This window comes from Sceloporus occidentalis, unplaced genomic scaffold, assembly GCF_023333645.1.
Source record: "Sceloporus occidentalis isolate IW3139 unplaced genomic scaffold, rSceOcc1.0.p SCAF_8, whole genome shotgun sequence".
In the NCBI taxonomy this organism is placed as follows: domain Eukaryota; kingdom Metazoa; phylum Chordata; class Lepidosauria; order Squamata; family Phrynosomatidae; genus Sceloporus; species Sceloporus occidentalis.
Window position 1 is genome coordinate 34,352,682 of NW_028316988.1, and position 27,407 is coordinate 34,380,088.

At 45.8% G+C, this 27,407-nt stretch overlaps 2 protein-coding genes across 6 annotated transcripts in view; one reads left to right on the plus strand and one right to left on the minus strand.

The window, feature by feature from the left end:
- The window catches only part of LOC149308649 (kelch-like protein 13), a 59,134-nt gene extending 58,133 nt beyond the window's left edge, over window positions 1–1,001 (minus strand). Inside the window, exon 1 of one of the 3 annotated variants that reach the window (XM_089536216.1) lies at window positions 847–1,001. The gene's annotated coding sequence lies outside the window, so the exon portion shown is untranslated. The remainder of the gene's footprint in view (window positions 1–846) is intronic. The other 2 variants (XM_089536219.1, XM_089536220.1) reach the window with 2 other exon arrangements.
- A 3,024-nt stretch (window positions 1,002–4,025) lies between these two features.
- On the plus strand, window positions 4,026–26,315 carry WDR44 (WD repeat domain 44). 3 transcript variants are annotated; one of them, XM_089536227.1, is made up of 21 exons: window positions 4,026–4,180; window positions 10,698–10,731; window positions 12,471–12,545; window positions 13,251–13,914; window positions 14,094–14,221; window positions 14,928–15,023; window positions 15,613–15,749; window positions 16,439–16,522; window positions 18,033–18,139; window positions 18,811–18,962; window positions 19,097–19,235; window positions 19,339–19,403; window positions 20,593–20,706; window positions 21,183–21,305; window positions 21,946–22,137; window positions 22,789–22,890; window positions 23,510–23,625; window positions 23,841–23,968; window positions 24,277–24,408; window positions 25,089–25,192; window positions 26,158–26,315. In XM_089536227.1, the coding sequence occupies exons 1-20, from the start codon at window positions 4,101–4,103 to the stop codon at window positions 25,181–25,183; spliced, it is 2,763 nt and encodes a 920-aa protein (XP_089392353.1). In that variant the 5' UTR covers window positions 4,026–4,100; the 3' UTR covers window positions 25,184–25,192; window positions 26,158–26,315. The 3 variants fall into 3 exon arrangements, with proteins under 3 accessions (XP_089392353.1, XP_089392352.1, XP_089392354.1); XM_089536226.1 differs by lacking the exon at window positions 26,158–26,315 and having other exon boundaries at window positions 25,089–26,094; XM_089536228.1 differs by lacking the exons at window positions 25,089–25,192; window positions 26,158–26,315 and having other exon boundaries at window positions 23,841–24,013; window positions 24,277–24,363.
- The last annotated feature ends 1,092 nt before the right edge of the window (window positions 26,316–27,407 follow it).

The following is a 27,407-nucleotide window of genomic DNA, read 5'->3' on the forward strand; positions in this document are numbered from 1 at the left end:
CACTTTTGGGCAAGAACTGAAAGATATAGCCGTGTTAGTCTGTAGATTCAGTGCGTAGGGAGATCCCAAAGCACCTTTGAGAGTCACCCAAAGAAAGGCTTTGGCGGCAGGAGCTTTCGTAGACTTCAGTGAGGCACTTTCCCCCATCATCGCCATTCCTGGCGCAGGGGTTGGAGTTGCTGAGCTGCCACTCTGGAGACCAGGGTTCGATTCTCAACCCGTTGGGCGACTCTGGCCAAGGCACACTCTCACAGCCTCAGGGGAAACGGCAAAGCTCCTAGGAACACACCTTGCCAAAAAAGAGAGCCCATGACAGGATTGCATTAAGGGTGATTTGAAGGCACACAACAGCAGCAACAAGTCTTATTAAATGTCAGACACTGGAAGCCATGGCAAACCTCCTCCGGACAAACCTTGCCAAGAAAACCCCAGGAAAGGGCCACCGTGAGCCAGAAACAACCGGAAGGCACACAATCACAACTCACTCAGCAAATAACAAAGGAAGGCAGAAAGGACCCTTCTCTTTCCCTCAGAACATAAGTCCCGCACGCGAGAGTGAGAAAGGCCCGCCCATAACAAGCCAGCCAATTGCCGATCAGGAGAGCCCGCCTCCCGACCAATCACCAAGGGGAAAGCTTCCTTTTTGTCCCGCCCTCAGGCGAAAGAAGGACAGGGGCCGCGCCGACCAATCAAAATCGCTCTCTCTGTATATCGACCAATAACCGAAGCCGGCCCGAAAGGACCCCCTCCCTCCTCCAGCCAATCACGGAGAGGGACACAAAAGGAGTCCTTTTCTCCTCAGAAAGCTCCCCTTCTCGCCCCCCAGCCCCGCCTCCTCTTCCTCACCCGCGGTCGCTGCCGCCAAGTCCTCGCTGCCGCCTCAGAGGCCCGGCCAGCAGGGCGACCACAGGCCCCAACGGAGGCTGCTCCCTTCTGCCCTCAGCGGCCGCCGCGACGGGAGCTTTTCAAAAGTCCTCCCGAGTCCGGAACCGGGAGCCCCGCCCCCTCCGACCCTCCCGCCACGCCCCCTTGCGTCACCAAGATGGCGGACCGCGCTGAGGGAAGAAGAGGAGGAGGCGTGGCTACTCGTGAGCCTGCGCAGTGAGGGAAAGGAAAGGGAGGGAAAGGCGACTAGGCGAGGCATGAAAGAGGCTACTCCTGCGCCCGCGCAGTGAGGGAAAGGAGGCAAGGAAAGGGGAGGGAACGGAGAGGGATGGAGGAGGAAGGAGGCGTGGCTACTCTTGCGCCTGCGCAGTGAGGGAAAAGAGGCGGAGGGAGGAGGAAGTAGAGGGGTGGAAGTGGAAAGGGGTGTGGTTATTTGTGCGCTTGCGCAGTGATGTGAAGGAAGCTGCGGAAGGGGGTAGGGAAGGAGAGCGATGGAGGAGGCTACTTTTGCGCCTGCGCAGTGAGGAAAAAGAGCTTGAGGAAGAAGGCGTGGCTACTATTGCGCCTGCGCAGTGAGGAAAAAGGTATTGCATTTAGATGCATTATACTCACAGAACTACAGTTCCCAGCATTCCCTGGCACAGACCCAGGGCAGTTAAAGCGGTCTCAAACTGCATTATTTCTCCAGTGGTTTTTTTGGGGGGACAGTGAAGAAATCTGACTGCTTCCCTCCCTTTCTCTCTCTTTCCCTGGGAGTTTTAGCTGCGAAAGGTACCTTCCCTTGACGACCGGTCATTCCCAGAGCTAAGGACTCGGCTTGCGGTTAAGGATTGCGCAGCATATAAACTACAATGATTGATCGCTGCTAGTAGCAAATACGTGGCCCAAACCGGGTCCAAAGGAGGACGGATCAATGCGACTGAGCGCAAGTGGCGCAGTGCTGCCAGGGCCCATTAATCGGCTCTTCTTGCTCTAACAAAGACGGGAGTTTATCACACGGAAGTTCAGCAAATTTACATGAATTCGAATTGCGTTCAGACTGGCTTCCCATTGCCCAAAATTGCGTGTGGCAGTCTATCACGCAATAACGTGAAACCCCATGATTGCGTTCAGATTGCCATTGGATCATACTTCCAATTCCCCTCCTCGGATAACGTCCAGGGTTTAATATGCATGTGCTGCCATTGCGCCTGATGGGCCCAAGGGCGAGGAGGAGGATGATGAAAACCCAGCTGCAACGTGCACAATGTAACCCTCCCTCGCCCCGGTTCCTGCTCAAAGACAAGCTGGTTTAGAATCCCAGGGCAAAGGGAGAAAAGGCCATACGTTGGAAAAGCCAGGCAGCAACAACTATAACAAATACATGCATTCAGAGCAAATAAAAGTTTCCAAATCCACACATAAGTGAAAGCACACTGCCCCCTAGCGGGCTAATAATGCACACACAGCACCAAGAACATCGTGTTTTTCAGGCCATGTGGCCCTGTTCCAGAAGGGTTTATGCCTCACCTTTCTCCAGCATCTCTGGCTGTGTTATTATTGTAAAATTATTATTGTTATTCATGCTAGCTCCATACCATCTAAACATCTAATATTATTATAGTATAATATAATGTCATGATATTGTATTATATATTAATTGTAATATTGTAGTAATTATATTCTTATTATGTTCTTATCATATTATGTTTATTATAATATAATAATAATAATATTAAAATTGTAATATTATAACATTTAGGAATATTTAGTTAGGAATCCCGGGAGCTGTAGTCCAGCTGTAATATTATAAAATTGTAACATAGTATGATTATTCACGCTAGCTCCATACCATTCTAAACCATCTAATGTTATTGTGTTATATTAGCTATATTATTATAATCATAATATTATATATATATATATATATATATATAATCAAAATTATACTATTTCAGAATACAGTAATTAGTTAGGAATTCTGGGAGCTGTACTCCAGCTATAATATGAAATTATAACTTATTATCTAATAGCATAATAATAATAATAATAATAGGTTTTATTTATATACCGCCCAATCACTGGGAATCCGAGCGGTTTACAATAGAGGGGATAACAGACAGTTCCCTGCCCACAGGCTTACAATCTAAAAGACACGACACAAAAGGAGAAGGGAATGGTGAGGGAGGGAGGGAATCAGGTCCAGCATTCTTCTCTCCCTCTGAGGCCTGGACCAAGGCAGATGGACCAGAGGGAGGGCTCTGCTTCTTCAGGCTAGCCCTGGTGGAACTGGGCCAGCCTTCTCTCTCCCTCAGAGGCCGAAAGATGACAGTTAGGGAGGGAGGAGCCTCTTTCTTCAGGCTAGCCCCTGATGACGCTGGGCACACCCCCTCCATTCCAACTGCCACTGCTGTGGACCCTGAGGGATTATATTATATTATAGTGTTACTGCATGTTAATTATATTAGTATTATAATATATTATTATAATAATATATATTTATAAAATTTAAATTATAATATTTCAGAATAGTTAGTTAAGAATTCTGGGAGCTGTAGTCCAGCTGTATTAATATTATTAATATTATTTTATAATATTACAGCTGGACTAGAGCTCCCAGAATTCTTAATAATAATAACAATCCTAACTAATACCTTATTATTATCATTATTATTATTATTATTATTGCTTTCTAGCTCCATAGCATCTAAACCAGTGCTTCCCAAACTGTGCCTTTTCAGAGCTTTTGGACTTCATCTCCCAGAAGCCTCAGCCGTGTTGGCCTATGGCATGGGATTCTGGGAGCTGAAGTCCAAAATCCCCTTAAAGGGCCCAGTTTGGGCCTAGACGGTTTCTAACGCCTTTGCTTGTTGAAAGAGAAGCCAGTGGAGGTTGGGAAGCTTGCCCCATGACTGTGGTGCATTTCGGTTGCTCCCTTAAAGGCATCACTATTCGTTGGAGTTGGGATGGCATTGGATTACATTGAGGGGAAAGAAAGAGGCTTCACGCAAATGGCGGCCGAGGCGGGATTCTCGGGGGACGTCTCGCGAGAGCTGGGCCGAAGGGGGCGTGGCATCCCCAGCAGCAGCCGCCCAGAGGCGGCTGCTGCTGGGGGTGCCACGCCCCCTTCGGCCCAGCTCTCGCGAGACGTCCCCCGAGAATCCCGCCTCGGCCCATCCTGAAGCGCTGTGCTTCTCACTGAAGCGGCGACTTCGCTTGGACTCCTTCCGCTCGGAATGGCCTCCGACTCGGACCCGGAGGAGCTTTTCTACGACGCCCCCGAGGACGCCCTCGCTGCCGGACACCACCCTTCGCCGTGAGTGCAACCACACACACCCCTCAATCCGGAGTCAATCCGAATTAGGGCGCCTTAAATCCAGATTAACGGGGAGGGGAGGGGGAAAGGGCGCGCCTCCTCCTCCTCCTCCTCGGCCCTGATAGAAGAATATGGGGCTGCAGGGATTGCCGGGTGACAGCCTTAATCCGGATTGAGGCCTGAGACGTCCCACATTGGGCCCCTCCTCAAGACGCAGAGCTACATATACCTAGAGAGGTGGCCTCTCTAGGACTCTCCAGGTCCTCCATTGCAACTCTATGGTCGGCATCTGCCAGAGGTTGACCATAGAGTCATGCTAGAGGACCTATGAATGCCTAGAGAAGTGTCCTCTCTAGGACTCTCCAGGTCCTCCAGTGCAACTCTATGGTCGGCATCTGCCAGAGGTTGACCATAGAGTCATGCTAGAGGACCTATGAATGCCTAGAGAAGTGTCCTCTCTAGGACTCTCCAAGTCCTCCAGTACAACTCTATGGTCGGCATCTGCCAGGGGTTGACCATAGTGTCATGCTAGAGGACCTATGAATGCCTAGAGAAGTGTCCTCTCTAGGACTCTCCAAGTCCTCCAGTACAACTCTATGGTCAGCATCTGCCAGGGGTTGACCATAGTGTCATGCTAGAGGACCTATGAATGCCTAGAGAAGTGTCCTCTCTAGGACTCTCCAAGTCCTCCAGTGCAACTCTATGGTCGGCATCTGCCAGAGGTTGACCATAGTGTCATGCTAGAGGACCTATGAATGCCTAGAGAAGTGTCCTCTCTAGGACTCTCCAAGTCCTCCAGTACAACTCTATGGTCGGCATCTGCCAGGGGTTGACCATAGTGTCATGCTAGAGGACCTATGAATGCCTAGAGAAGTGTCCTCTCTAGGACTCTCCAAGTCCTCCAGTACAACTCTATGGTCAGCATCTGCCAGGGGTTGACCATAGTGTCATGCTAGAGGACCTACGAATGCCTAGAGAAGTGTCCTCTCTAGGACTCTCCAAGTCCTCCAGTGCAACTCTATGGTCAGCATCTGCCAGGGGTTGGCCATAAAGTCATGCGAGAGGACCTATGAATGCCTAGAGGAGTGTTCTCTCTAGGATTCTAGCACAACTCTATGGCCAGTGTCCAGGAGGACCTAGAGATTGCTAGAGAAGTAATCAAATAATGAAATCTGCCGAAGCCAAAGCCACCAATGTGGAGGGGTGGCTGTGTTTGAGTGGCCTGGGGCAGTTGGAGAAATGAGAGCCTCTGTGTCTGAAGAGCGGGGTATAAACACCCCAAACTGGACTTTGGGTATCCAATTCCCTGCAAGTGGTTTTGTGAACCCAAAGGAGCCCTTTCCTCCCGCTGGAGCGGATTCAAGGGAGTTTCCCTTTGGATGGAGGAGACCTTTTCCGCAGCCGGACTCCTCCAGAGCCATGTTTTGACCATTTCAAGCCGGACAAAGTGCTCCATTTCTCCAGCTGGACTCCCCTCAGAAATTCCAAGGCGCCTGATGAGCCAGCGATTGATTCATCTCCACGTCCATGATTCACGTCTGCCCAGGGCGGGAAGCCTTCAGACCAGCAGCTTCCTTGTCCAGCAAAGGGGAAAAAATGCATTAAATTAAATTTAAGCTCAGACACAACAAGTCGCCTTTTTCAAAGAGGAAACCACAGCTGGATACTGAAATACCTCTGGGGTTTCCCTTCTCTTGAACTTGGAGAAGGCTAAGGGTGCAGATTGTTCTGTTCTCCTTTGGAGAAACAGTTCTCAGGCCAGTTTGCTTTGTGTTTTCCCCGAAAGCTAGTAGGCAAAAGAAAGTGCCTGAAGGAACTTCTATCTTCCCAGGCTTTTAAAAAGAAGAGATGCGTGATCTTATAATCCCCGATCATTTCAAGTAACAAAAATCCTAAGAATTTCTTAAGGGTGGTTTGCTTTTTTCCTCTTTGGCCCCTACTTCCAATGAATTTAAAGCGTCCCTACAACTTTGTTTATAATGTTGTATGTTGTTATGTTCTTTATGGCGTCCCTCTCCTGTGGTTTTCTTGGCCAGAGGAAGTTTGCCATTGCCTTTCTCTGACGCTGAGAGAGTGCAGCTTGCCTAAGGGCAAACCTAGCGGGTTTCCATGGCTGAGTGGGGATTCGAACCCTGGTCTCCAGAGTTATGGTCCAACTCCTGAACCACTACAACATGCGACCTTATCCTGGGGTTTTCTTGGAAAGGTGTCTTCTGAGGAGGTTTGCCCTTGCCTTCCTCGGAGGCTGAGACAGTGTGACTTGCCCAAGGTGACCTAGTGGGTTTCCATGGCTGAGCGGGATTCAAACTCTCCTCTTATAGCACTGGTCCCTCCGTCGAACCATGCTAGTCTCCCTTTCAGAGTAAATTTCGCCGTTTGTGGAACACCTGCTGTCTGGTTTCCTGACGTTAGAGTCTTCTTGATAACTACAGATTGGGTCTTCCTTGTCCGAAATGCTTGGGACCAGATGTGTTTTGGATTTGGGGGTTTTCCTTTTTTGCATATATGTCCACACTGGGATATCTTGGAGAAGGGACCCAAGTCTAAACACAACATTCATTCCTCCTTCATATGCACCTGAGAACCCAGAGCCTGAAGGTCACTTTGTACACAAGATATTGGAGGACTAGGCTGCTTGGAGCTCACAGATTTGTCTGCTACAACAAAGGCACAACCACTAGCCTTTAATGCACTGATTCCCAAACGTTGGTCTTCCAGGTGTTTTGGACTTCCAATTCCCAAAAGCCTTCACCAGTTTGTCCAACTGTCAGGGATCCTGGCAGCTGAAATCCAAAACATCTGGAGGGCCAAAGTTTGGGAACTACTTCTTTAATGCATGACCAGGATTCTGCTCTCAGATTCTAACACTTTACTCTGTCAGTTGTCTGGGAAATGTTTGGGGGTTTTCACAGCTCTGAAACCTCATGCTGGGCGTCTGGTTTTAACAAAATGTGCATTGTGGCTTGTTTGCCTAATGCTGATTAAGAACGGCTGCGGCGTCAGCCTCTTTGGAAAGCTTAGTCCCCTTGTATTTCCCACGGTGGCAGAGGCGGATCCCTGCAGGAGCTGTGAACAAGTTTTCTTTTGGGTCTCCTCCTCTCCGCGGATGAGGAAGAATCCCTTAATTGACTCTCCTCAGTTGCATGGCTTCAAACAAAGATGATACAAGCTGCTAGCAAGCTGCAGAAAAGCAAATTTTTGTTGTTGTTTGCATTTGCAAATTAGGTTTTGGGCTTTTTGGGAAATGTCAGTCTGCTTGCATTTTTCTTAAAATATGGGGCATGGGGCACGGTGCCAGTGTGCAGAAACTATAGGGATGGAGATTTTGTGGCTTTTGGGTGCAAGGATGGCTAAACCGATGTAAGTGGCTTGAAGCTCTCTGGATGCTTTCAGTTACAGAACCCACAATTTCTGACCTTTGGATGAGAATTGTAGTACACACAGTCTGGAGTGGATAGGTCCTCAGCCTTTGTGTGTCTACCTTAAATCTCTTTCAGCTTTTCTGTGTGTATGTTTGAAACGGGTGTGAATCATGTTGCCCCAGATTGCTGCCACATTGCAGAATTAATCCAGCTTTAACTGCCGTGGCTCCACCTTATCAAATTCTGGGATTTGTAATTTGTTGTGGCACCAGAGCTCTCTGACAGAGAAGACTAAATATCTCTCAGATCCCAAGATGCCATAGCATTGAGCCATGGTGGGTAAAGTGGTATCAAACTGCATTAACTCTGTAGTGTAGATGCGGCCTCAGATGTTGTACTTCAGCTACCAGTATCCCCTACCACCAGCTGTGCTGGTCAGGGGCTGATGGGAGTTGCAGGGCACATGATTCCTATCCCATTTTAAACATTTTTGGTTTCTTGTTGTTGCTTTTTAATATCCAAACCAACATGCAAAATGGTTTATAAATAAAGGCGTAGCGACTCTATAAAAAGAACAGCGACAAGTATAGTAAATAAGGAAGGTATTTTGGCCTGCCTTTGGAAACAGATCAATAGAACTTGTATCACATCTGATTAGCAGCAACTAGACACCATGGCAATGTTAAAAGCTATAAAAGGCTAGGTTTTAAATGAAATAAAAGCCCCGGAGAACCAAACATGCCTTGCCTTCTGTGTGATAACAATGTTTCTGCCTCCCTTCCCTAACAGTGAATAGATAAGGGTCATGACTGAGAAGCTGCTCATCCCTGGTAATGTTATCATTGTAACTGTAAATAACAATAATTATAATTGTATTATTGAGCTGACCTTTGTTTTCCAGACTGTACATCCACCCTTTGCTCTTCTCTCCAATCCATCCTCTGCTATATCCCAGAAGGCAAGGTAGAAAACAAGGTGGATTTAGAGCGTCTGAGAAAAAAGGTCTCTGCAATCCTAGGCTGAATCAATAGGACTGTAGCATCTAATCGAGGCAAGTCATAGTCTCACCCTATTCTGCTTTGGTCAGCCTTACCTGGAATAATCCTTCCTGTGTCCAGTTCCAGGCACCACTGTTGAAAAAGGATGTGGACAAGCTGGAGCATGTCCAGAGGAGGGTGACCACAATGATGGAAGGTCTGGAGACCACCAACCCCTTTGGGGAGAGACTTTGAGAACTGGGTATGTTTAGCCTGGAGAAGAGAAGGTTAAGAGGGGATATGATAGCCCTGTTTAAATATTTGAAGGGGTGTCATATCCAGAGAACAGGACCCAGAACAATGGATGCAAACTACAGGAAAAGAAATTGCACCACAACATTAGGAAGAACTTCCTGATGGTCAGAGCTGTTGGACAGTGGAAGACGCTCGCTCAGAGAATGGTGAAGTCTCCTTCTTTGGAGAGCTTCAAACAGAGGCTGGATGGCTATTTGTCAGGAATGCTTTGATTGTGAGTTCCTGCATGGCAGAAGGAGGAGTTGGTTTGGATTGCCCTTGGGGTCTCTTTTAACTCTGTGAATCTAACTGCATCCCTTCACAGTAGTAAAAAATGTCCTGCATTTGGCTTGTGGCCCCAGTTGGTGAGGCTGGTTGGTGAATCTACACTAGAGTTTATTCTGAACTTTAAAGGAGTTGGATAATGTTGTAAACCTGATTGAGTAGGATAGGGATCAGCATTTTGGATACTTTCCTTAAAACTCGGACTAAAATCCAAAGCAGAGCCATTGCACCTATGGTTCTGCAATGGTGTCCTTTTTTAATGCCATCCAAAAGATGCATCTTGCTCTTCCTAACTAGAATCCCTGCTAATTTTAGCTCTGGTGCTGGAGGGCTGCAAATGAAATCGCCAGACGGAGCACAGTGGTGAATCCCTCTCTCCTCCTTCCCTTCGCTTTCCAGCCTCTCTGGCGCTTTTCAGTCAGTAACCTAAATTAGGAGGTTTCTGTGAAGATGGAGTGACTTATAAATGCAGCCATCTGCTGTCAAGCCAAAGTATCTGGGCTCTCTGAAGCATGTGGGGAATGTGATTTCCTTCTGAAGATGTGGATTTAATAATGGTGGGAACTGTGCGCTTCCCCAGAGGTTGTTGAGCTGTCCCAGCATTCTTTGGACATGGCAGACTTGAGACCTGCATTTCTATACTGAAGGGGCGGGTGTTGATTTTTTGGAAAGGAGATGGGAGACACTCCTGCAGTCTGCTTACATTTCCCTTGACAATTTGGGACATGGAGCAGAGTGGAGTTCTTGTGGCCAGTGGATGGGAGAGGCAACTATTTTCATACTCTGTGGGTGTTTAAGATTACATGCCCCACCATCCCTGACTCTGCTGCCTGGGTGGATGGGAGTTGTAATCCAAAAGTTCTGGAGGGGACAGGTTTGCCTATCACTGCAACAGTACAATTCTCATCTCTTCTGTGGAATTTTTAACAAATTGGGATAACATAGAGAAGACATTCCTGCATGGCAGGGGGTTGGGCTGGATGACCCTTATGGTCTCTTCCAATTCTAATTATCTTATGAATGTTGAGTAAAAGGGGGTGTCTTGGTGGGGCTCAATGGACAGGAGAAAAGGGGCAGGTGACTCATTTTGCCTAGCCTGTAATACAGGAAAAACACACTGGTGGGTATTATATGGAGAGTCAATGTGGTTTAGTGGTTTGAGCATGGACTAGAGTTCTGGAGACCAGAGTTGAATCCCCACTTGACTATGGAAACCCACTTAGTGACCTTAAGCAAGTCACACTTTCTCAGCCTTGGAGGAAGTGAGTGGCAAAAACCTCTTTGAACCAACCTTGCTGAGAAAACCCCATGGTAGGTTTGCCATAAGTCAGAAGTGATTTGAAGACACACAACAACAGCATCGGTGAGTTTGCATCTGTTCAGGGATCCATGGGAAACCAATCTTTGTGTAAAAATTCTCCTAGAGGGGCAGCATTTGAACTCTACTGCCCTGGAGGACCAAGGGGGAGAAATAAATGCAGGTTGCTTTCTGAACTGGTAACAGGTATTAAATCCTTTTGCTTGGCTTTGCATTTTATTTAACCTCTGCCACGTCTTCTGTTTTCTTCCTCCTTTCCTTGTCCTCTCTACTCGCAATAGGTCACCAACCAAAGTCGGACTGCCAGTACCGAAGGTGCGTCTCTTTGTGTAAATGTTTGTCCATTGCAAGCAACTGGTGAGACTTCAAACTGAAAGCCACAAGGCCAACTCATGCTAAAGATGCCAAACCTGCGGCACTGAGGTAGAAAGTAGAAGATGGAGAAGGCGAGGCAGATGGGAAGATTTCCCTCCCATCCTCTTTTGAGTTTTTCTGTCATAATACACTGGTTCCCAAACTTTGTTCCTCAGGGGTTTTGAATTTCAACTCCCAGAATCCCCAACCAGCTTGTCCAACAGGAATTCTGGAAAGCAAAGTCCAAAACACCTAGCAGACTAAAGTTTGGGAACCACCACTGTTATATGAGAGAGAGAGATATGTGTCCAGAAACTGTGTCCCTCTCTCAGGTCTCGATTTGGTCCTCCTTGGTTTCTGCATTTTCAAACCTGTCTTTCTTTCACCCCTGCTTGCCATTCCTTTGGAAGACACGGCGGTGGTGGCAACGTTAAGCAAAACTAGAACGCTGCTGTAACTTTGGTGTCAGATCTAAGCAGACTTCATGAGCGCCTCGGTTGTCTTAATTGCATTCTTCTTTCTCTCTTCTCGCCTTCTTGTTCCCCAAATCTCTTGGGGTGGCGACAGGGAGTGGAGGGGGGGTAGAGCATTTTGCTTTGAAAATCCTGAAAGTATGTGAAACCATAGGGCTAAAGTTAGCACATGGAGGCAGTGCCGCTGCTTCCCACGCAGATAATTAGCATGCTGTCGCCACAAACATTGACAAGCAGAGCCGAATCTCTACCATTAAGTAGGCCAGGAGTTGGTACGCATTGGAAGGGAAGGAGAGGCAGGAGAGAAGCACTTGTTTCTGCTTACTTAGATGGGCTGGAGGAGATGTCATGGACTCCTTTTGAGGAAGGACGAAAGCTTGGCCCAGGAGTGTTGCCTTAGCACTGTTCTACTTCGGTGCATAAAACAGAGACTTCTTATTATCCTAAGGAACTTCACTCGCTCTGCTTCGAGTGTCCAAGGCATCTCAAAAAGCAAATACAAAAGCATAATGCGTATCCAAAAATAGCTCACGTCGGAAGACAGGAGCGGAAGCAAATATTAAAGGCACTTCCCACCCATTGCTGGTAAAATGTAGAAAATAAAGTTGTGAGTGAAACACAAAATGACCATGATTTGTCCAGATAAAAATATAGGAAGAGAAAAGATGCCCCTTGGGCAGAACAAGACAGGTGGTTCCTCAAATGGGGAACTGGGCCTGGAAGTATGTGGTTTGGGGGCATGTTAGCTTGAGAATTCTGGGAGTTGTCTTCTAAAAAAGTAACTCTTCCAAGCTCTGGTCTAGCCTGGCCACTGTTGGCAACAAGGACTGCACCTGTACTGTAGAATGAATGTGGCTTAATACCTCTTTAACTGCCATACTGTGGAATTCTGGGATTTGTAGTTTGTTGTGGCACCAAAGCGCTCTGAGAGAAGGCTAAATATCTCACAAAACTAAGAGCCCCAGGATTCCATAGTGCTGAGTCATGGCAGTTAAAGTGGTGTCAAACTGCAGTATTTCTGCAGTGTAGATGTAATCAGGGTGATAGATGAAGTAGCCCTTTGGTCTGGGAACCTTCAAAAGGTTGATCTTTTGTTTGTGGGCACTTGAGCTTTACTATTCTCAGCCTGCCTGTTCCATATGTCTGCAGTCTCCATGTACCCATCTGCTGCTCTGTGACCAGTTTTTAAATTTAGATGAAGAATTACTTATGCTTGATTATTTCTAGGAGCTGACCAGTGGTCCACAACCAGCAGAGTGCAAGGCGAGAACATCAGAAGCAAAGCAAGATGACCCTAAAGAGGTTTGTAGTGCGGGTTACTTAGAATGTTTGAGTGCAGGTTTTAAAAGAGCTGTGTAACAAATCCCTTTAGCAAATCTGCTGAAAAGCCATGTCACTTTCTGGAAGGTTTTTTCATTTTTACACATGAGCAATTTTTTGGTGCAGTACCTAATATGGATGCTTTAGGCAAAAAAGAAATCTGAGACAGCTGTTTCCCAAAGACATAGCAATATCTGTGAAAACAAAATTAGTTTCCTATTCCATGACCTCCCAAGTTGATCATGAGATGCCCTAAACATCAGTTAGTTGAGAAATTTCCCAAAGAATGGGATTATCATTCCCTGTACTGATTTTCCATCAGTCTGATACTGGACCATAACCGCCCTAGCAGGACATAAGAATCCAGTCTTAATCTCTTCATAGATGCCAAGTTTAAACTTTACAGAGATTTCCATTTTTCAAGTGAAGTAGTTGGGAATCCCACTCTCAATAGGCCACCATATCCAAATCTTTTGATACTTGCAGTGCTGGGAGGTGACCAGGTGTTACGATTGTGCCATGTGAAAGGGCCCCAAATTCAACTTGCACCTTCTTTTCCAAAATTAGAGCCATCCGGGTGGCTGAATTGGGATCCCAGGAGGGCCCGGTGTGGCCCCAAGGACTGAACTCCCCCACCTTGCCTTGTGTGTTCACTGCCTACCTGTGACACATGTGTTTCCCATTCAGATAATTGACATTATCATAGAAGAAAGCCAGAAAGCAAATCCTCTGGAGGACAATCCTTTAGTCCCGGATGGACAGGAATTGACTAATCCCTCGTCACATGAAAATACTTGGATTTCTGGAGCAGACCTTCTCCAGCATATTCCTGAACTGTTGGTTGCAGAAGCGACATTGCAAGGAGATCATGAAGTGCCATCGAGTCAGGATGTGGCCAACAGGACAGAATCTGGGCCGGTCTTGCCGCCTCCTGTCAATGACACACCGGAGCATGGAGAAGGGGAAGGCTTAGTGGTGTCATCTGAAATCACAGGCGAGACCCATGAACTGAAGGAAACCAAAGGCGATGAGCCAGAAGGAGAAACTGATAGCATGGGAGCACCTGATGGGAGGACAGCAGATATTTTGCACCAGACAGTAGCCTCAGCAGATCTCTTGCCCACCAAAGATTTCTCAGCCGGTGAGGAAATGCCACCAGCCAAGCCCCCGCGGCAGCTCAGTGTTGAACCTGACATTGTGGCCAGCACAAAAAAGGCCATTCCTGCCCGACCTCCCCCTCCGGCAGGGGTCCCACCTCCCAGACCTCCGCCCCCCGCCCGACCTGCCCCACCGCCGAGGAAGAAAAAGAGCGATCTAGAAATCGAGACGCAGAAAATTCCTGGACTGGAAGGCAAGTCTCTTTTTCCTTACATGCAGTTTGTTTGTGAGCAACGTGATTCGATTCTATCTGTAAATGTTTAGCCACCATCCCATTGCTCTCCATATTGGTAAAATAATAATTAATAACAAATTATTAAAATTACAAATTCATAAACAATTTACCTTTAATACATCAATTTTTTTTTCTAGTTTCCAGGGAGACTTTTCCCGGTGGCCTCTTAAGCCCCAACGTATCTATGGAATCCATGGCCAAAGACTCCCAGCCTTCTTTGGATCTGGCGAGCGCAACAAGCGGAGACAAAATCGTCACTGCCCAAGTAAGGGCAATGGCCACTGGAAATGCCTACCTGACCCATGGAATGTACAGATTGCCCCCCGTATCCACAGATTCAGCCATCCACAACTTGAAAATATTCAAAAAAATATAAATTGCATAAAGTAATTTTTGCCCTTTACAAGGGGTGCCATTTACTATGCCAATGTCTATAATGGGATTTGAGCATCCACTAAAAGGATGAGCAGGGGTCAGACATGCTCCTGTTTGCTATCTTGTCTTTTGTGTGTTGCATTGAGGTGTGCTCATTTGTTTTCCAGTAGTGGTTTTTAATTTGTAAAAGAAGCATTTCATGGGAAGTGGGGAGCGATTCTGAGAGCAGCCTTCCTAAGCTATGACTAGAGCACTTCTCCCATGTCAGTTCAGTTTTCCAAGTGCAAGAAATTGTTTCATTGGTAAAGGATTTGCTCACAAGGGGTTAAGTGGCGGAAGAAATCTGCTCCAGCTCCCTGGAGTGATACAATCAAGATTTCCCTAACAAGTCCAGTCCATTTGCTTTCAGTCTTGTGGTAATCTTTAAAAGCTTCCCTGTTGATTTTGACCTGGGTTTTACTCACGCTGCTCTTTGGGAACCCTTTTGTAGTGCGTGATGTGCCTTGACCCAGTTTCCAGTGCTGGCATGTTAATGAAATAATAATGTATGCTCTTTCATTTTCTACTTTTAAGCGAATGAACATTTGTAATTGCAGGAAAATGGGAAGCCGGCGGATGGACAGACAGTCACAAGCGAAGTGGTTGGACCTCAGAGACCCAGGTCTAATTCTGGCAGAGAGCTCACAGACGAGGTATCCTTGTGGGGAACAGGGGTGTGGAATTGTAGCTCCTACTTTTTCCCATGTTTACAGAACAGGGGAGTTGTGTTCTAAACATCACACATGTATCAGAACCACTGAAAGTTTAATTCTTCCAGATGAGACCATTGATCCATCTAGCTCTAGGTTGACTGTAATAGAGGAGGGAATTGACAGGCCTGTAGACTGCATGTGACCTCAAAAGGCCATCTCTGTGGCCCTTTGGTCAAGGAGTGGGGAAGATGCAGCCCCTGAACCCCACTTTTGTGGTCCATGAAGCCTCCTGCAAAAGTGTGAACTGTTCACTACTTCCATTGTCTGGTAATTTTTTTTCTTGTCCCATTTGACTTTCCCTCTTAACAATCCCACATCTTCCATACTTCAAGTTAAAACAGCCCTGCACACTGAAGGACTTGACATTGCATATGAGAGCGTATCTGGAGTAGTTGCGTTGGCCATACAGCAAAATGCAATTAACATCCAAAATACACAAAACGGCTACAGCCTTCCGGCAGTGGAGCATTTCTGTCTCTTACATATCTGTGACCCTGATCCATGACCTCTCCCTCCCTTGTTTCCACAGGAAATTTTGGCCAGTGTCATGATTAAGAACCTCGACACAGGAGAGGAGATCCCCTTGAGTTTGGCTGAGGAGAAGCTACCCACCGGTATCAACCCCCTGACGCTGCATATCATGAGGCGGACAAAGGAATACGTCAGGTGGGGATGGGGTGGCTAGAGTTTGGAAAAATTCCTTTTCTGGACTAGATCTTCCAGCATCCCCCAGCCATTATCACTTAAACAGTGATATTTTGAAAAGTGTGGTTAAAACAGGGAAAAACACATTTAAAACATAATTACTTATAAAAGGAAAAATATAGCACATCATTTGACACAGGGTCCTGCTACATCACTTAAACCTCAAAGTCCTGCCTGAATAAAAAGGTCTTCACCTGTAGGGGGAAAGAGGACAGACAGAGGGCCAACTAGATCTCCCATGAAAGGGCTTTCCACAGCCTGTGAGTAGCAACCAAGAAGGCCCTGCCTCCAATGTAATAGAATCATAAGAGTTGCAAGAGACCTCAAGGGCCATCCAATCAAACCCATTCTTCCATGCTCTTTTCCTGTAGCTTTACTCCATTGCTTTGTGTCCTATTCTCTGGAGCTGCAGAAAACAAGTTTGCTCCATCCACACTATGACACCCTTTCAGATATTTAAACATGGCTATCATGTGACCCCTTAACCATCTCTCCCAGGTTAAACACCCAGCTCCCTAAGCCACTTCTCATATGGCTTTATGGTTTCCAAAGTCCTCCACCAACATGCCTAGGGGTGTCCTTGCATCCATTTGGGGTTCTGTTCCATTAAGCACATAACAATAACTTAATGCCATCTTGCCTTTCTGCAGTAATGAGGGGGCACAGTCAGATGACGAAGACAAGATGCAGTCTCAGCAAAGCGACACAGACGGAGGGCGCTTAAAGCAGAAGACGTAAGGCTCCCAGTTCCCTTATCTTCGGGGTTTCTGGAAGGGAAAGGCTGCGTAGAGCCCCTCCTTTGTATGCCTGATTCAGTCTCAGCTGCCTCCAGGTAGGGTTGGAAGAAAAGAGACTGGTCTGAAAATCAGGAGGGTCACTGCCTGTGAGTAGTCAGAGTATTGGGCTAAAAGAGTCTGACTCAGTCAAAATCCTCTTCCCTTATTCCTGCATAAACACTGTAAATGCGGTTTGCTGGCCACCTTCGTCTTGCCCAGCTGGTCTGTTGAATATTTTTCATGGCTGCCATTTCATTGCTGTTTCACTTGTGGCTTGGTCTTGTTACGTTTTCCTATTTTACCGTGATGAGCTTTGGGTTGTTTTTATTATTCCACTGTTTGTTTAAAGCAGGAGTGTTGGGTAACTGCAGAGGCAGTGGAGGTCAGTTTTCATCTGTCTGGTCCCACTGGTGTGCTATAGCCCTCAGGCTCCCTAAAAAATAAAATACATATTTTTCAGATGATTTTTTTTCACCCAGCGTTTTGCACCACTCAAAACTGCATTGAAGCACAGCAGTTTTAATCCCCAGCTCCCAAGTCCCCTCCTACATACCTTGAAATAAAACCAGAATCAGTTGAGAAAGAAACAGGGAGTGAGCGACATTAGGGAGAGGTTGGATGAAAAATCACCTGGATAATGTTTTTAAAAATTAGGGGTGAGGATTTAGGAATCTTGAGGCCACACTTTGGAGCAACATGGCCACACACACTTTGCTCATCCTGGTATAGAGTATTCAGTACTGCTCAAGGGACATCCATATTGCAAAATGTTGGCATTTCAATACCACTTTGCCTGCCATGGCTTCATCCTCTGGAATCCTGGGATTTGGAAGTTTAAGGAAAGGCAGTCTAGAATCCTCTGCCAGAAAGTGCTAGCACTTCAAAGCGAAACTACAAACCACCTTGTTGTCTCAAAGTGCTGCGATTGTACAGTGTGGATACACCCCCGTGTGTCGGAAAATGCTTCCATGCAGGTTAAAAGTAACTTGACAGTTCCTGGCCCTGTGTGGTTTGTGTTGAAAGACACCATACATAAGGAATAAGGGATGGAGAGGGAAGAGGAGAAAAAAGCTTAGGCCTCACAATGACCAGCTGGATGGAAGCACAGCAGGAAGCCCGCATCGGAATGGCTGTTGGTGGCTGGGTGATATTTGAGGGAGATCCAAAGGAAGCTGGTCTCAGAAGAAACAGTGGAATAGCACTTCTCCTCTCTTCTCCATCTGCTTCCTCCCTCTCTTTCCCCCCTCTCCTCTGTCTACTTTCTGTTTTGCAGGACAGCAGGATATAAATATTTCAGCAAAACTTAAAAGCAGGAAGGGAAAAATAAATGCTCTGAATTGCAGCTGTGTTATATGTCAGGTAGCAAGCCATGCGAACAGTCTCAGGCAGAATTAGAGCTGTCAGATGTCTTTGCTCACTATTAGCCATCAAAGGAATCTATATTTCCATTTTCCTCCCTCTTCCAAAGGACTCAGCTGAAAAAGTTCTTGGGCAAGTCCGTCAAGAGGGCGCGGCACCTAGCTGAAGAGTATGGAGAACGAGCCGTGAATAAAGTGAAGAGCGTTCGAGACGAAGGTTCGGGGGCAGAGAAGGGGATCTTTAGTTGCAGGGCACATGGAGCATCTAGTATGACTGTAGCCCTGGATGGGGTGGAGGAGATTGGGTATTTTCTCTCTGGATTAGCTTTACTCAGATTGAATTTTGTGGTTGGAACCTCACCTCTGCCAATCTCCCCAAAGGGCCCAAAGGTGAGTGTTTTCTCCCATCCACAGCCTGCCATGCAACCAACAGAAGGCTGGCCAGCTGTACAGAGGGATTATTTATTTAAATGGCCTGTGCAAGGCAGAAGCTATGGCTCAAGGTTGAAGTCCCTGCTTAGAATGCAGGAGTCTGTTACATATTTTCCTGATTACTAGAGAGTCAGCAAGGTGTAAAAGTTTGAGTGTTGTACCATGACTCTGAAGACCAGGTTTCAATTCACTGCTTGGTTGTGGTAACCCACTGTGTGAACCTGGCCAAGTCACACACTTTGAGCCCCAGAAAACTCCCATGGTAGGTTTGCCATAGTTTGGAATCAACATGAAGGCAAACAACAACAACAAAGCACAGCTTCTAGAGCTGATGTTGGGGCTGTGTTTGCTGTGAGTTCTCTTTCTGAGCCTCGAGTTTTACCAAAGTGTCAAGGCAGGATAGAAATGTGAACGATGGGCTCTGACTGTGGATTTGTTGATTTCTCTCCTGCTCAGTCTTTCATACTGACCAAGATGACCCCTCCTCAAGTGACGATGAAGGAATGCCCTACACCCGGCCAGTGAAATTCAAAGCAGCGCATGGCTTCAAGGGGCCATACGACTTCGAGCAAATTAAAGTTGTTCAGGATCTCAGTGGGGAGCACATGGTAAGTGCCTCTTTCGGGTTTACTAACATATACGAAGCATACTGTAGTGATTTGAATGTTGTATCCAGGAGACCAGGATTCATATCCTTTCTTGACCATAAAAACCTACTGGGTGACCAATTCTTTTTCGGCAGGGTGCCGTGTGGACAATGAAGTTCTCCCACTGTGGCCGGTTGCTCGCTTCAGCGGGTCAGGACAATGTAGTGAGGATTTGGGTGCTGAAGAACGCTTTTGACTATTTCAACAACATGCGGATGAAGTACAACACAGAAGGTACTGCCTTCTGTCCACTTTGGTCCTCCCCTGGGCAGCTAGAAACAGCCACTTCTTCTTAAAGTGTCTGTTCTTATGTTACTTTTCCATGTTTATATTTCAGGCCGGGTGTCCCCGTCTCCATCTCAGGAGAGTCTGAATTCTTCCAAGTCAGATAATGATATGGGGGTGAGTTGGAACCCCTTCAAACTTCCCCATCCATGAGATTGTGTGACTGTGGGACAATTCATGCTCCCCCCTCCAAGTGTTCCTTGTAGTTTGGATTATATAGATTGAGTCTCTCTTACCCAAAATGCCTGACACTAGAAGTGTTTTGGTTTTGGGATTTTTTTTTTTAAAAAATGGAATATTTTCATATTCATAATGGACATAAGATTGAAATGTAAACACAACATTCATTTATGTTTCATATATACCTCATACACATAGCCTGCAGGCAAAGAGGGCAAGCTCAGAGAATCACCCCAGCAAAGTCAGTTAGGTCATTAACAAGAAATCTATCTTCGCATTTTCCTCCCGGCGTGTAGGTGATTAACACTGCACCCTTAGCATGAGTTTGGATTTGAATGCTGGAAGTAATTAAACGCAGCACTCTCTACCTACTTTCCTAGAAAGGGAACAATTACTTTCCTCAGTGTTGTTTAAAGGTGAGGTGGATAACTGGGCCAGGGAAGTGGCTTGTGCGGGAAATCAAGTATGCGTCGAGGATTCTGTATAGTCACCTTGCCATTTTTTCTTATTATTCCTCTTGTGGGTAAACTCATGCCTATAGCAGATGCTGTTGTGTGGGACCATGGAGTGTATTATCCCTGAATCTCTAAGGTGTTGTCTACACCAGGAGGAAATCCTGTATTCCCCTCATAGGGTTTGCAGTCAACACAGGGCTTTTCTTTGAAAATCCAGGGAAAAAAGAACTGCCTTTTACCCCTCGGTTTGCTTGGAAAATCTGGCTCAGTGTCGAGGACACAGCCACATGGCCAGAAATACTCTGCACTATAAGACACATGATGATTGTAGGACTGCCCTTCTGGGTTATTCCGATCTGTGACTGTGAGTGTAGCATTATCAGAAGAAACTGTGGGGTGAGTATAGGGTTTCCCAATGGTGTAGACAAGTGGGAAAAGTGTGGACACTCCAAAAGTCCCAGACCCTCAATATTTTTTTTTCTGGCTGATCAAGTTTGATGGCCAGCAATGTTAGTATGGTATTTCTGTGCACTACAGATTTTAAAAAGTTACTTATTTGAACCACAAGTCCAATATTACTTATCCTCTGCTGTGCCCTAAAAAAAGTAGTTACATACTCAGTACTTTGGGTTCCTGCCTTGTCTCCTCATTCTCATGTATCTGCTTGATAGGTTTGCAGCGGGACTGACGAGGACCCAGACGATAAAAACACACCATTTCGTCAGCGGCCTTTTTGCAAATACAAAGGGCACACAGCAGATCTGCTTGACTTGTCCTGGTCGAAAGTAAGACGGCCTGGTTGTTGTCGTTACATTTCATCTAGTTGGTTGCAGATTGTGTTTAGGTCACTGACTGTGGAATTAAAGTTATAATTGTGTAGTACAAAAGGGACCAGAGTGTTTTTTCTACAACAGGAGTGGGCAACTGTGGAAGGGTGGACCCCTGAGGAGACTTTGGATGACCATATCCCTACCACACCTTCTCCCACCCCCCAAAAAAAATCAATCTCCCCCCCCCCCCCCCGAGGCCCTATAGAGGTCATGGGAGGTATATTACAAACACATCTCCATATAAGTCTGTGTGTGTGTGTGTGTGTGTGTGTGTGTGTGTGTGTGTGTGTGTAGATATAGAAGCACAGAGAGAGATGTCTGCTGCTTCAAGCAGACAAAACTCAGCAGTAGATCGCATTCGCAGTTGGCACACTCAGCGTACGCATTTTACACATCTCGGAAATAATTCATGCCATTTTGATCCCCTCCAGAATTACTTCCTGCTCTCTTCGTCAATGGATAAAACAGTCAGGCTCTGGCACATATCCAGGCGAGAGTGCCTCTGCTGTTTCCAGCACATTGACTTTGTAACAGCTATCGCCTTCCATCCTAGGGTAAGCAGCTTCCTTCTTTTTTCTATATGGGGCTGACCTGGTTTTTAACCTAATTTTGAATGTTAAATATGGATTGAATGGAAATTGAATCATAGATTCATGGGGTTGGAAGAGACCCCACAGGCCATCCAGTTCACCCTATTACAGCCATGCAAAGTACTCCCTGTGTACTCATCATTGGGCATCATTTCCAAACCTTTCACCATTTTGGTCAGCGTCTTCTGGACATGCTCCAGCTTATCAACATGAACATGGATTCATGTGCAGGAAGCAGATAAACCAAAAAAAATTCTCAGGGTGCATCTTGTGTGTATATGAGGATGGTAGAAGTAGTACTGATGTGAATGTATGAGTTGCGCTTCAGAGAGCGTCGGGTGAATGGCAAGCTCACGGGTCTTGAACTCTTGTTGCCCTCAGAGTTTATCTGAATACAGGAAAGGTGAGAACTCAAGTGCCTGAGATTTTGCACTAGAATTTAGATATTGAGTGTTCCTGATGGTTTGTCCCAACTTTAATTGTTTATCCTATTTCTGATGAGCCAGCAGATAGGAGGCTTCAAAGGATTGCTCTTGATAGCCCTTTCTTTATGGTTTCTCCTTTTATTTGATTTTATTGTGTGTGTTTGGGGTTTTTTTTTTAGGATGACAGATATTTTTTAAGTGGTTCACTGGACGGAAAACTCAGACTCTGGAACATTCCTGACAAAAAAGTGGCACTGTGGAATGAAGTTGATGGACAGACCAAGCTGATCACGGCAGCAAACTTTTGTCAGAATGGCAAATATGCTGTGATCGGTACATATGATGGCCGGTGTATCTTCTATGACACAGAGGTGAGCCTTAGCTACTGCAGATTAACATCAGGCATTTTACTTAAAGAGGGAGTGAGGATATGTGGTTGTCCCCCAAACCCCACATTTATAGCCGCTGAAACCTCTGGCCTGTTTCCTGAATCCTCTTCCACAAAATTTTGGGCATTTGGTGAAAACTGCATCAAACAGACAGGGAATGTGATTAGCCTAAATATCTCACAAAGCTACAGATCCCAGAATTCCATAGCATTGAACCATGGCAGTTAAAGCAGTGTCAAGCAGCATTAATTCTACAATGTAAATGCAGCCTTTATTTTGGTGGTGATTTGGCAGAAAATTGTTTCCTTCAGCCCTTGATCTAACATCAATTCCAGAGGGTCCAAATGTGTTGGTTAAGTCCATGAGGAGTGTTAGAGGTGAAAATCGGTCCCTCTGCCCCACACTGTTGTGCACCCATGATTTCAGGGAAGCATCCAGCTGTGTGTTTGCCTTGGTTCAAGATCCCATGAATTAAGAAATTAGCACTATCTCCAGCATCCACCACTAACACGGTCCCTTGATGGTGCCTCAGTATCTCATCCCAGTATTAACCTCCTCACAGTGTAGACCTCATGGGTTTTGACTTTCTGTGACTCTGCAAATCAATGTGCTTGCTGCTTTTCTGCTTTTTAGCACTTGAAGTACCATACGCAGATACATGTGCGGTCAACCAGAGGCCGGAATCGAGTTGGAAGGAAGATCACAGGAATTGAGCCCTTGCCGGGGGAAAACAAGGTAACCATTTCACGTTCTTACCAACTTGAGTCCACCTGGGCTCATTGGGCTGGGCATGCCATTCCAGAAGCCAGTTATTGTCAGCGGTGTGCCAGCAGTTAAGTACAGCGGATACATGGATGTTGTGGTCCAAAACGAGGAAAAATTTCCAAGCTCTGAATCAGTCCCAATCTGAGTTGCAGTTCTAGGGACGAACAAGTAAAAAATACAAGTTGAGTTTCCTTTATCTGAAATGGGTCCGAGCCATGCAAGTCATGTCTTAAGCTACTGTGATTAACACAACTATGGTGCATTGTAACTTCTGTTTACTTTTCGCTTAAAGATATTTATATCCAGGGCAGCTCACAGTACTAGATGTTATACAAACAGATAGATACAGAGTTCTACCAAAAAAGGACAAAATATTTTTAATAGTTCCATATTCTGCACCACTTCAGTGTTAATTCAGAGAGCAGACTGGATGACTCAAATGCAGTGTAGGTCAGAACTCTGGTAATTGTCACTTCAGAGATTTATGGACAAGTTTGATGCATGGAATCTGAGACCGCATGTGCCTGTCTTAACTTGCAGCTCTTCAGCTCTCTTGGCTGATGGGAAAAGCTTTTATTTCTCTTTCCAGATCCTCGTGACATCAAACGACTCCCGGATCCGGTTGTACGATTTGCGGGACCTGTCTCTGTCGATGAAATACAAGGGCTACGTCAACAGCAGCAGTCAGATCAAAGCCAGCTTCAGGTAATGGGAGACTTGATGGACACTTGAATTTTTGGAGAAATTTGGGGTGGGACTCATAGACCTGGACTCCAGTCTCAGATGTCATCTGTTCTAAGCCGTGCGCTTCTTGTCTGTGGGAAGAAAGGGAAGGGAGATGAGGATAGCAAAAGAAAAACCGAAGATGATGGTTTCTTTTTCTCTTTTTCCCCACTTCCTTCCCTTATCTCTCTCTCCAGCCATGACTTCACATACATTGTAAGCGGCTCAGAAGATAAATACGTTTACATCTGGAGCACCTACCATGACTTGAGCAAGTTCACGTCCGTGCGGAGGGACCGCAATGACTTCTGGGAAGGTGTCAAAGGTGAAGAATAATATTTGAAGTGCTGCTGCCTTACCTTTCAGTGAGGTAACCAAAGAAGTGCCAGGAGTGGGGAAAGTGGCTCCTAATGTAGTTTTGGCTCACCTCAGTCCCATGAATAGATTGTCCCCTCCCTCTGCCCTTGCTGTGAAGTGGCTAATGGGAGTTGTTAGCCAGATATTCCCCACTTCTGGGTGAAATATTTCCCTTCCATAAGATCACAGTTGTATCCGCTGGTTGTCTCCACATTTTCCCCTCCCATGTTGTCCTTAAATGAGTGGCTTTCCTGACAGGTTTTCCTCTTTTCCCAGCACACAATGCAGTTGTCACATCAGCCATTTTTGCCCCAAATCCCAGCTTGATGGTATCCTCAGAAACGTCAGAAAAGCAAGAGCCTGAAACCAAAAGCGAGGATTCTGAATCAGCAGATCCCATTCCTTCTGGTAGGTGCTTTTTCAAACCTGAGCTGCATCAAGTTTGACATCGCTTTAACTGCCATGACTCCCTCCGATAGAATTTGTAGTTTCTTGTGGCACCAGAACTTGCTGACAGAGAAAGCTAAATAGCTCACAAAGCTACAGATCCCAGAATTCCTTAGCATTGAGCAATGGCAAAGTAATGTCAAACTGCATTATTTCCACAGTGCAGATGCAGCCCAAGTCTTCGGGGTGAACAACTGTGGGCCTCTGGGATTTGTCCTACCATTCCCAGTAGCCCTAGCTGACATAAACCAATGGAGAGGGATTATGGGAGTTACAAGCCACCAACATATGGAGGGCTTCAATTTGCAGTTTGGTGGTCTGATGGGATGTAGCTTTGTGAGATATTTAGAATTCTCCATCAGAGACCTCTAGTGCCTCCTCAAACTGCAAATCCCATGATTGCATAGGATGCCGAACATCCCAGAACTGTCTCCCAATACCCTTTTTCCTCTGCAGTCCCTCAAAATGGCAACAAGTGACACAGCATCAGTTCCTGCGCCATTTTGGGAAGGGCTGCAGAAGAAAATTAGGGTGTTTGGGCTTGCTAAGGAGTGTGCCACCATTTAGTTGCCCGACTCTGCCTCCCCGATTTTGGTTCTTGTGTGGGGCTCTTTCTTACAACCTCCCTCCACTCTTTCCAGGAGCGCTGAAGACGGATCACACAGAAGTGCTCCTGTCAGCGGATTTCACAGGCGCCATCAAAGTCTTCATTAACAAGAAGAAAACTCTCTCTTAAAAATGATGGGTAACTCAAGATCCTCTCTGTAATGGTACCCCGGTGTGAATCATGTGAATACAGCGTTGGGAAAGCTGGCTTATTCCTAAACTCTTTCATTTCAGGGCTCCTCCGTTTGAGCTCCCCAAAAAGCGGCATCTGAACTGTTAACTCCCCCCGGGCTTTTTAGAATAGAAAGGGAAATGCGCAATCCACATTGCAAAAAAACTCCCAAATTCCTCATGTCAGAATTCCTGCAAATCATTATTTTGCTAAATAAATGTTGGCATGCGCAGGATTCTGCATGAAAGAGGCAATGAGATATTCTGTGCCCTTCTTTGCAAAGGGGGGGAAAGATATCACCTTGCACCAAATTGGGAGCCAAATTTAATTTATTACGATGCCGAAAACGATGGGGAGGGGGCTGGCAAGGGGAAATAATTTATTGTTTTTAGTACTGCAAAGATGCCGTGCCACTCTAAGGGAGCAAATCGCTCCAACAAAACTGCTATTTTGGTTTTTTTAGGGGGGGGGGGTTTGTTAACAGAGCTGAATTTGTGACTGGATCCCTTGGATGTTTTGTGAGATCCCTACACAGCGCTGTTCCCAGTCCTTTGCCTTGGATGGATTAGCTGCAACCATGTCACATGTTTTTATAATGTGGAGGGTTTTTATTTTGGTATTTTGCTGTCTTCTAATTATTGTGCACTCTAGATTCCTTTCTTAATATATAATATTTTCCCTCCTCCTCCTCCTCCTCCTCCTTTTTTTTGCACAGTGGAGCACAATATTTCTATGAAAGAGATTCTCATTCCTTATCCATGAGCACTGAGTTATGCTCACCTTAAAAAAAGAAAGATATTAAGCTGCGTTAGGAACAATTCTTATGTTTTACAACAATGTAAAATAAACTGTTTACATATTTTTTTAAAGCATTGTAGTTTAAAATTTAGTTTTGGTTTTGTCCTCTCTCTCTCTCCCTCTGTTTTGTTTAGAGCTAACCGAAATTTGTAAATATTCGTAAAAATTATACCAATGAAATAACATTTGCGGGGGCCCGAAACCCACCAAGTGTTGTTGATGGTTTCTGTTTCAAAAGACAAAAGATGTATCATTAAAAATGGGTCATTGAAAGAAATCTTGGCATCCTTTGATTTGTTGCATGTTTCTCAGCCTGGCTCTCTAACCGGAGCTTCTATTCTTTCTCTTGGCAGTCACCAAAATAACTTCGCCAGAAACTGCAATGATAATTTTTTTCCCTTTAAGCTTTCTAGTTGTTTATCGGTATTGCATACAGGACTTAGTTACTCTTGCTTTGCTATTCTTGTTGTTGTGTGCCTTCAAGTCATTTCCGACTTACGGAGACCCTGTCCCAGGGTTTTCTTGGCAAGATTTGTTCAGAGGTTTGCCATTGCCATCCTCTGAGGCTGAGAATATGTGACTTGCCCAAGGTTGCCCAGTGGGTTTCCATGGCTGAGCAGGGGTTTGAACCCTGGTCTCCAGAGTCTCCAACTCTCAAACCACGGCACCACGCTGTCTCTCTGTTGCTTTATGGATGGGCAAATAAAGCCCCAAAGGATTAACACACATTTAGACAACAGCATACAGTGGTACCCCGGGTTACGAAAGTAATTCGTTCCGCCGCCGCTTTCGTAACCCGGAAACTTTCGCTAGCCGAAAAAGCCCATAGGCTTTAATAGCGAAAGCCGCGATTCCGTGTGAAATCGCGCCGAAAAGCACCAAAATTTATTTCGCAACCCGGAATAACCTTCGTAACCCGGAAACAATTAATTAAGTGAATTTCTTTCGTAACCCGGAAATTTCGTAAGGCGGCGCATTCGTATCCCGGGGTACCACTGTAGTGTCTCTGCCAGCAGATGGCTCTCTGTGTTCAGGTTTGTCATAGCAGTTAAAGTGAGTTTTCAATAGAGTTGACAGAAATACATTAAAACAGGGTTAAATTGCAAACCAGTACTATACAGTTTGAAAAATACATTGAAAGAAGATTAAGGTACAATGATAAAAACAATGTTAGCACATATGAAAAATGTTCAAAAGCAGTTTTTAACAACACACTCTGAAGCGCGTGTCGAAGGGTGTGGTGGTTTTATCTGCGTTCTCACACACATTTCCTTTGGAGAGCTTGAATTGCGGAAGTGAACCCGAAGTTTAACATTGCAAAAATTCAAGCTGCACTGTTGTCTCTGCAAGAGAAGCAGAGTGCAGAGAAGTTACTTTGGAGGGG

Coding starts and splice junctions, on each gene's coding strand:
- WDR44 (XM_089536227.1), top strand. CDS start 4,101: ATGGCCTCCGACTCGGACCCGGAGGAGCTTTTCTACGACGCCCCCGAG. Junction 18,140..18,810: donor GAAGAGCGTTCGAGACGAAG/GTTCGGGGGCAG, acceptor TCTCCTGCTCAG/TCTTTCATACTGACCAAGAT. Junction 22,138..22,788: donor GTATCTTCTATGACACAGAG/GTGAGCCTTAGC, acceptor TCTGCTTTTTAG/CACTTGAAGTACCATACGCA.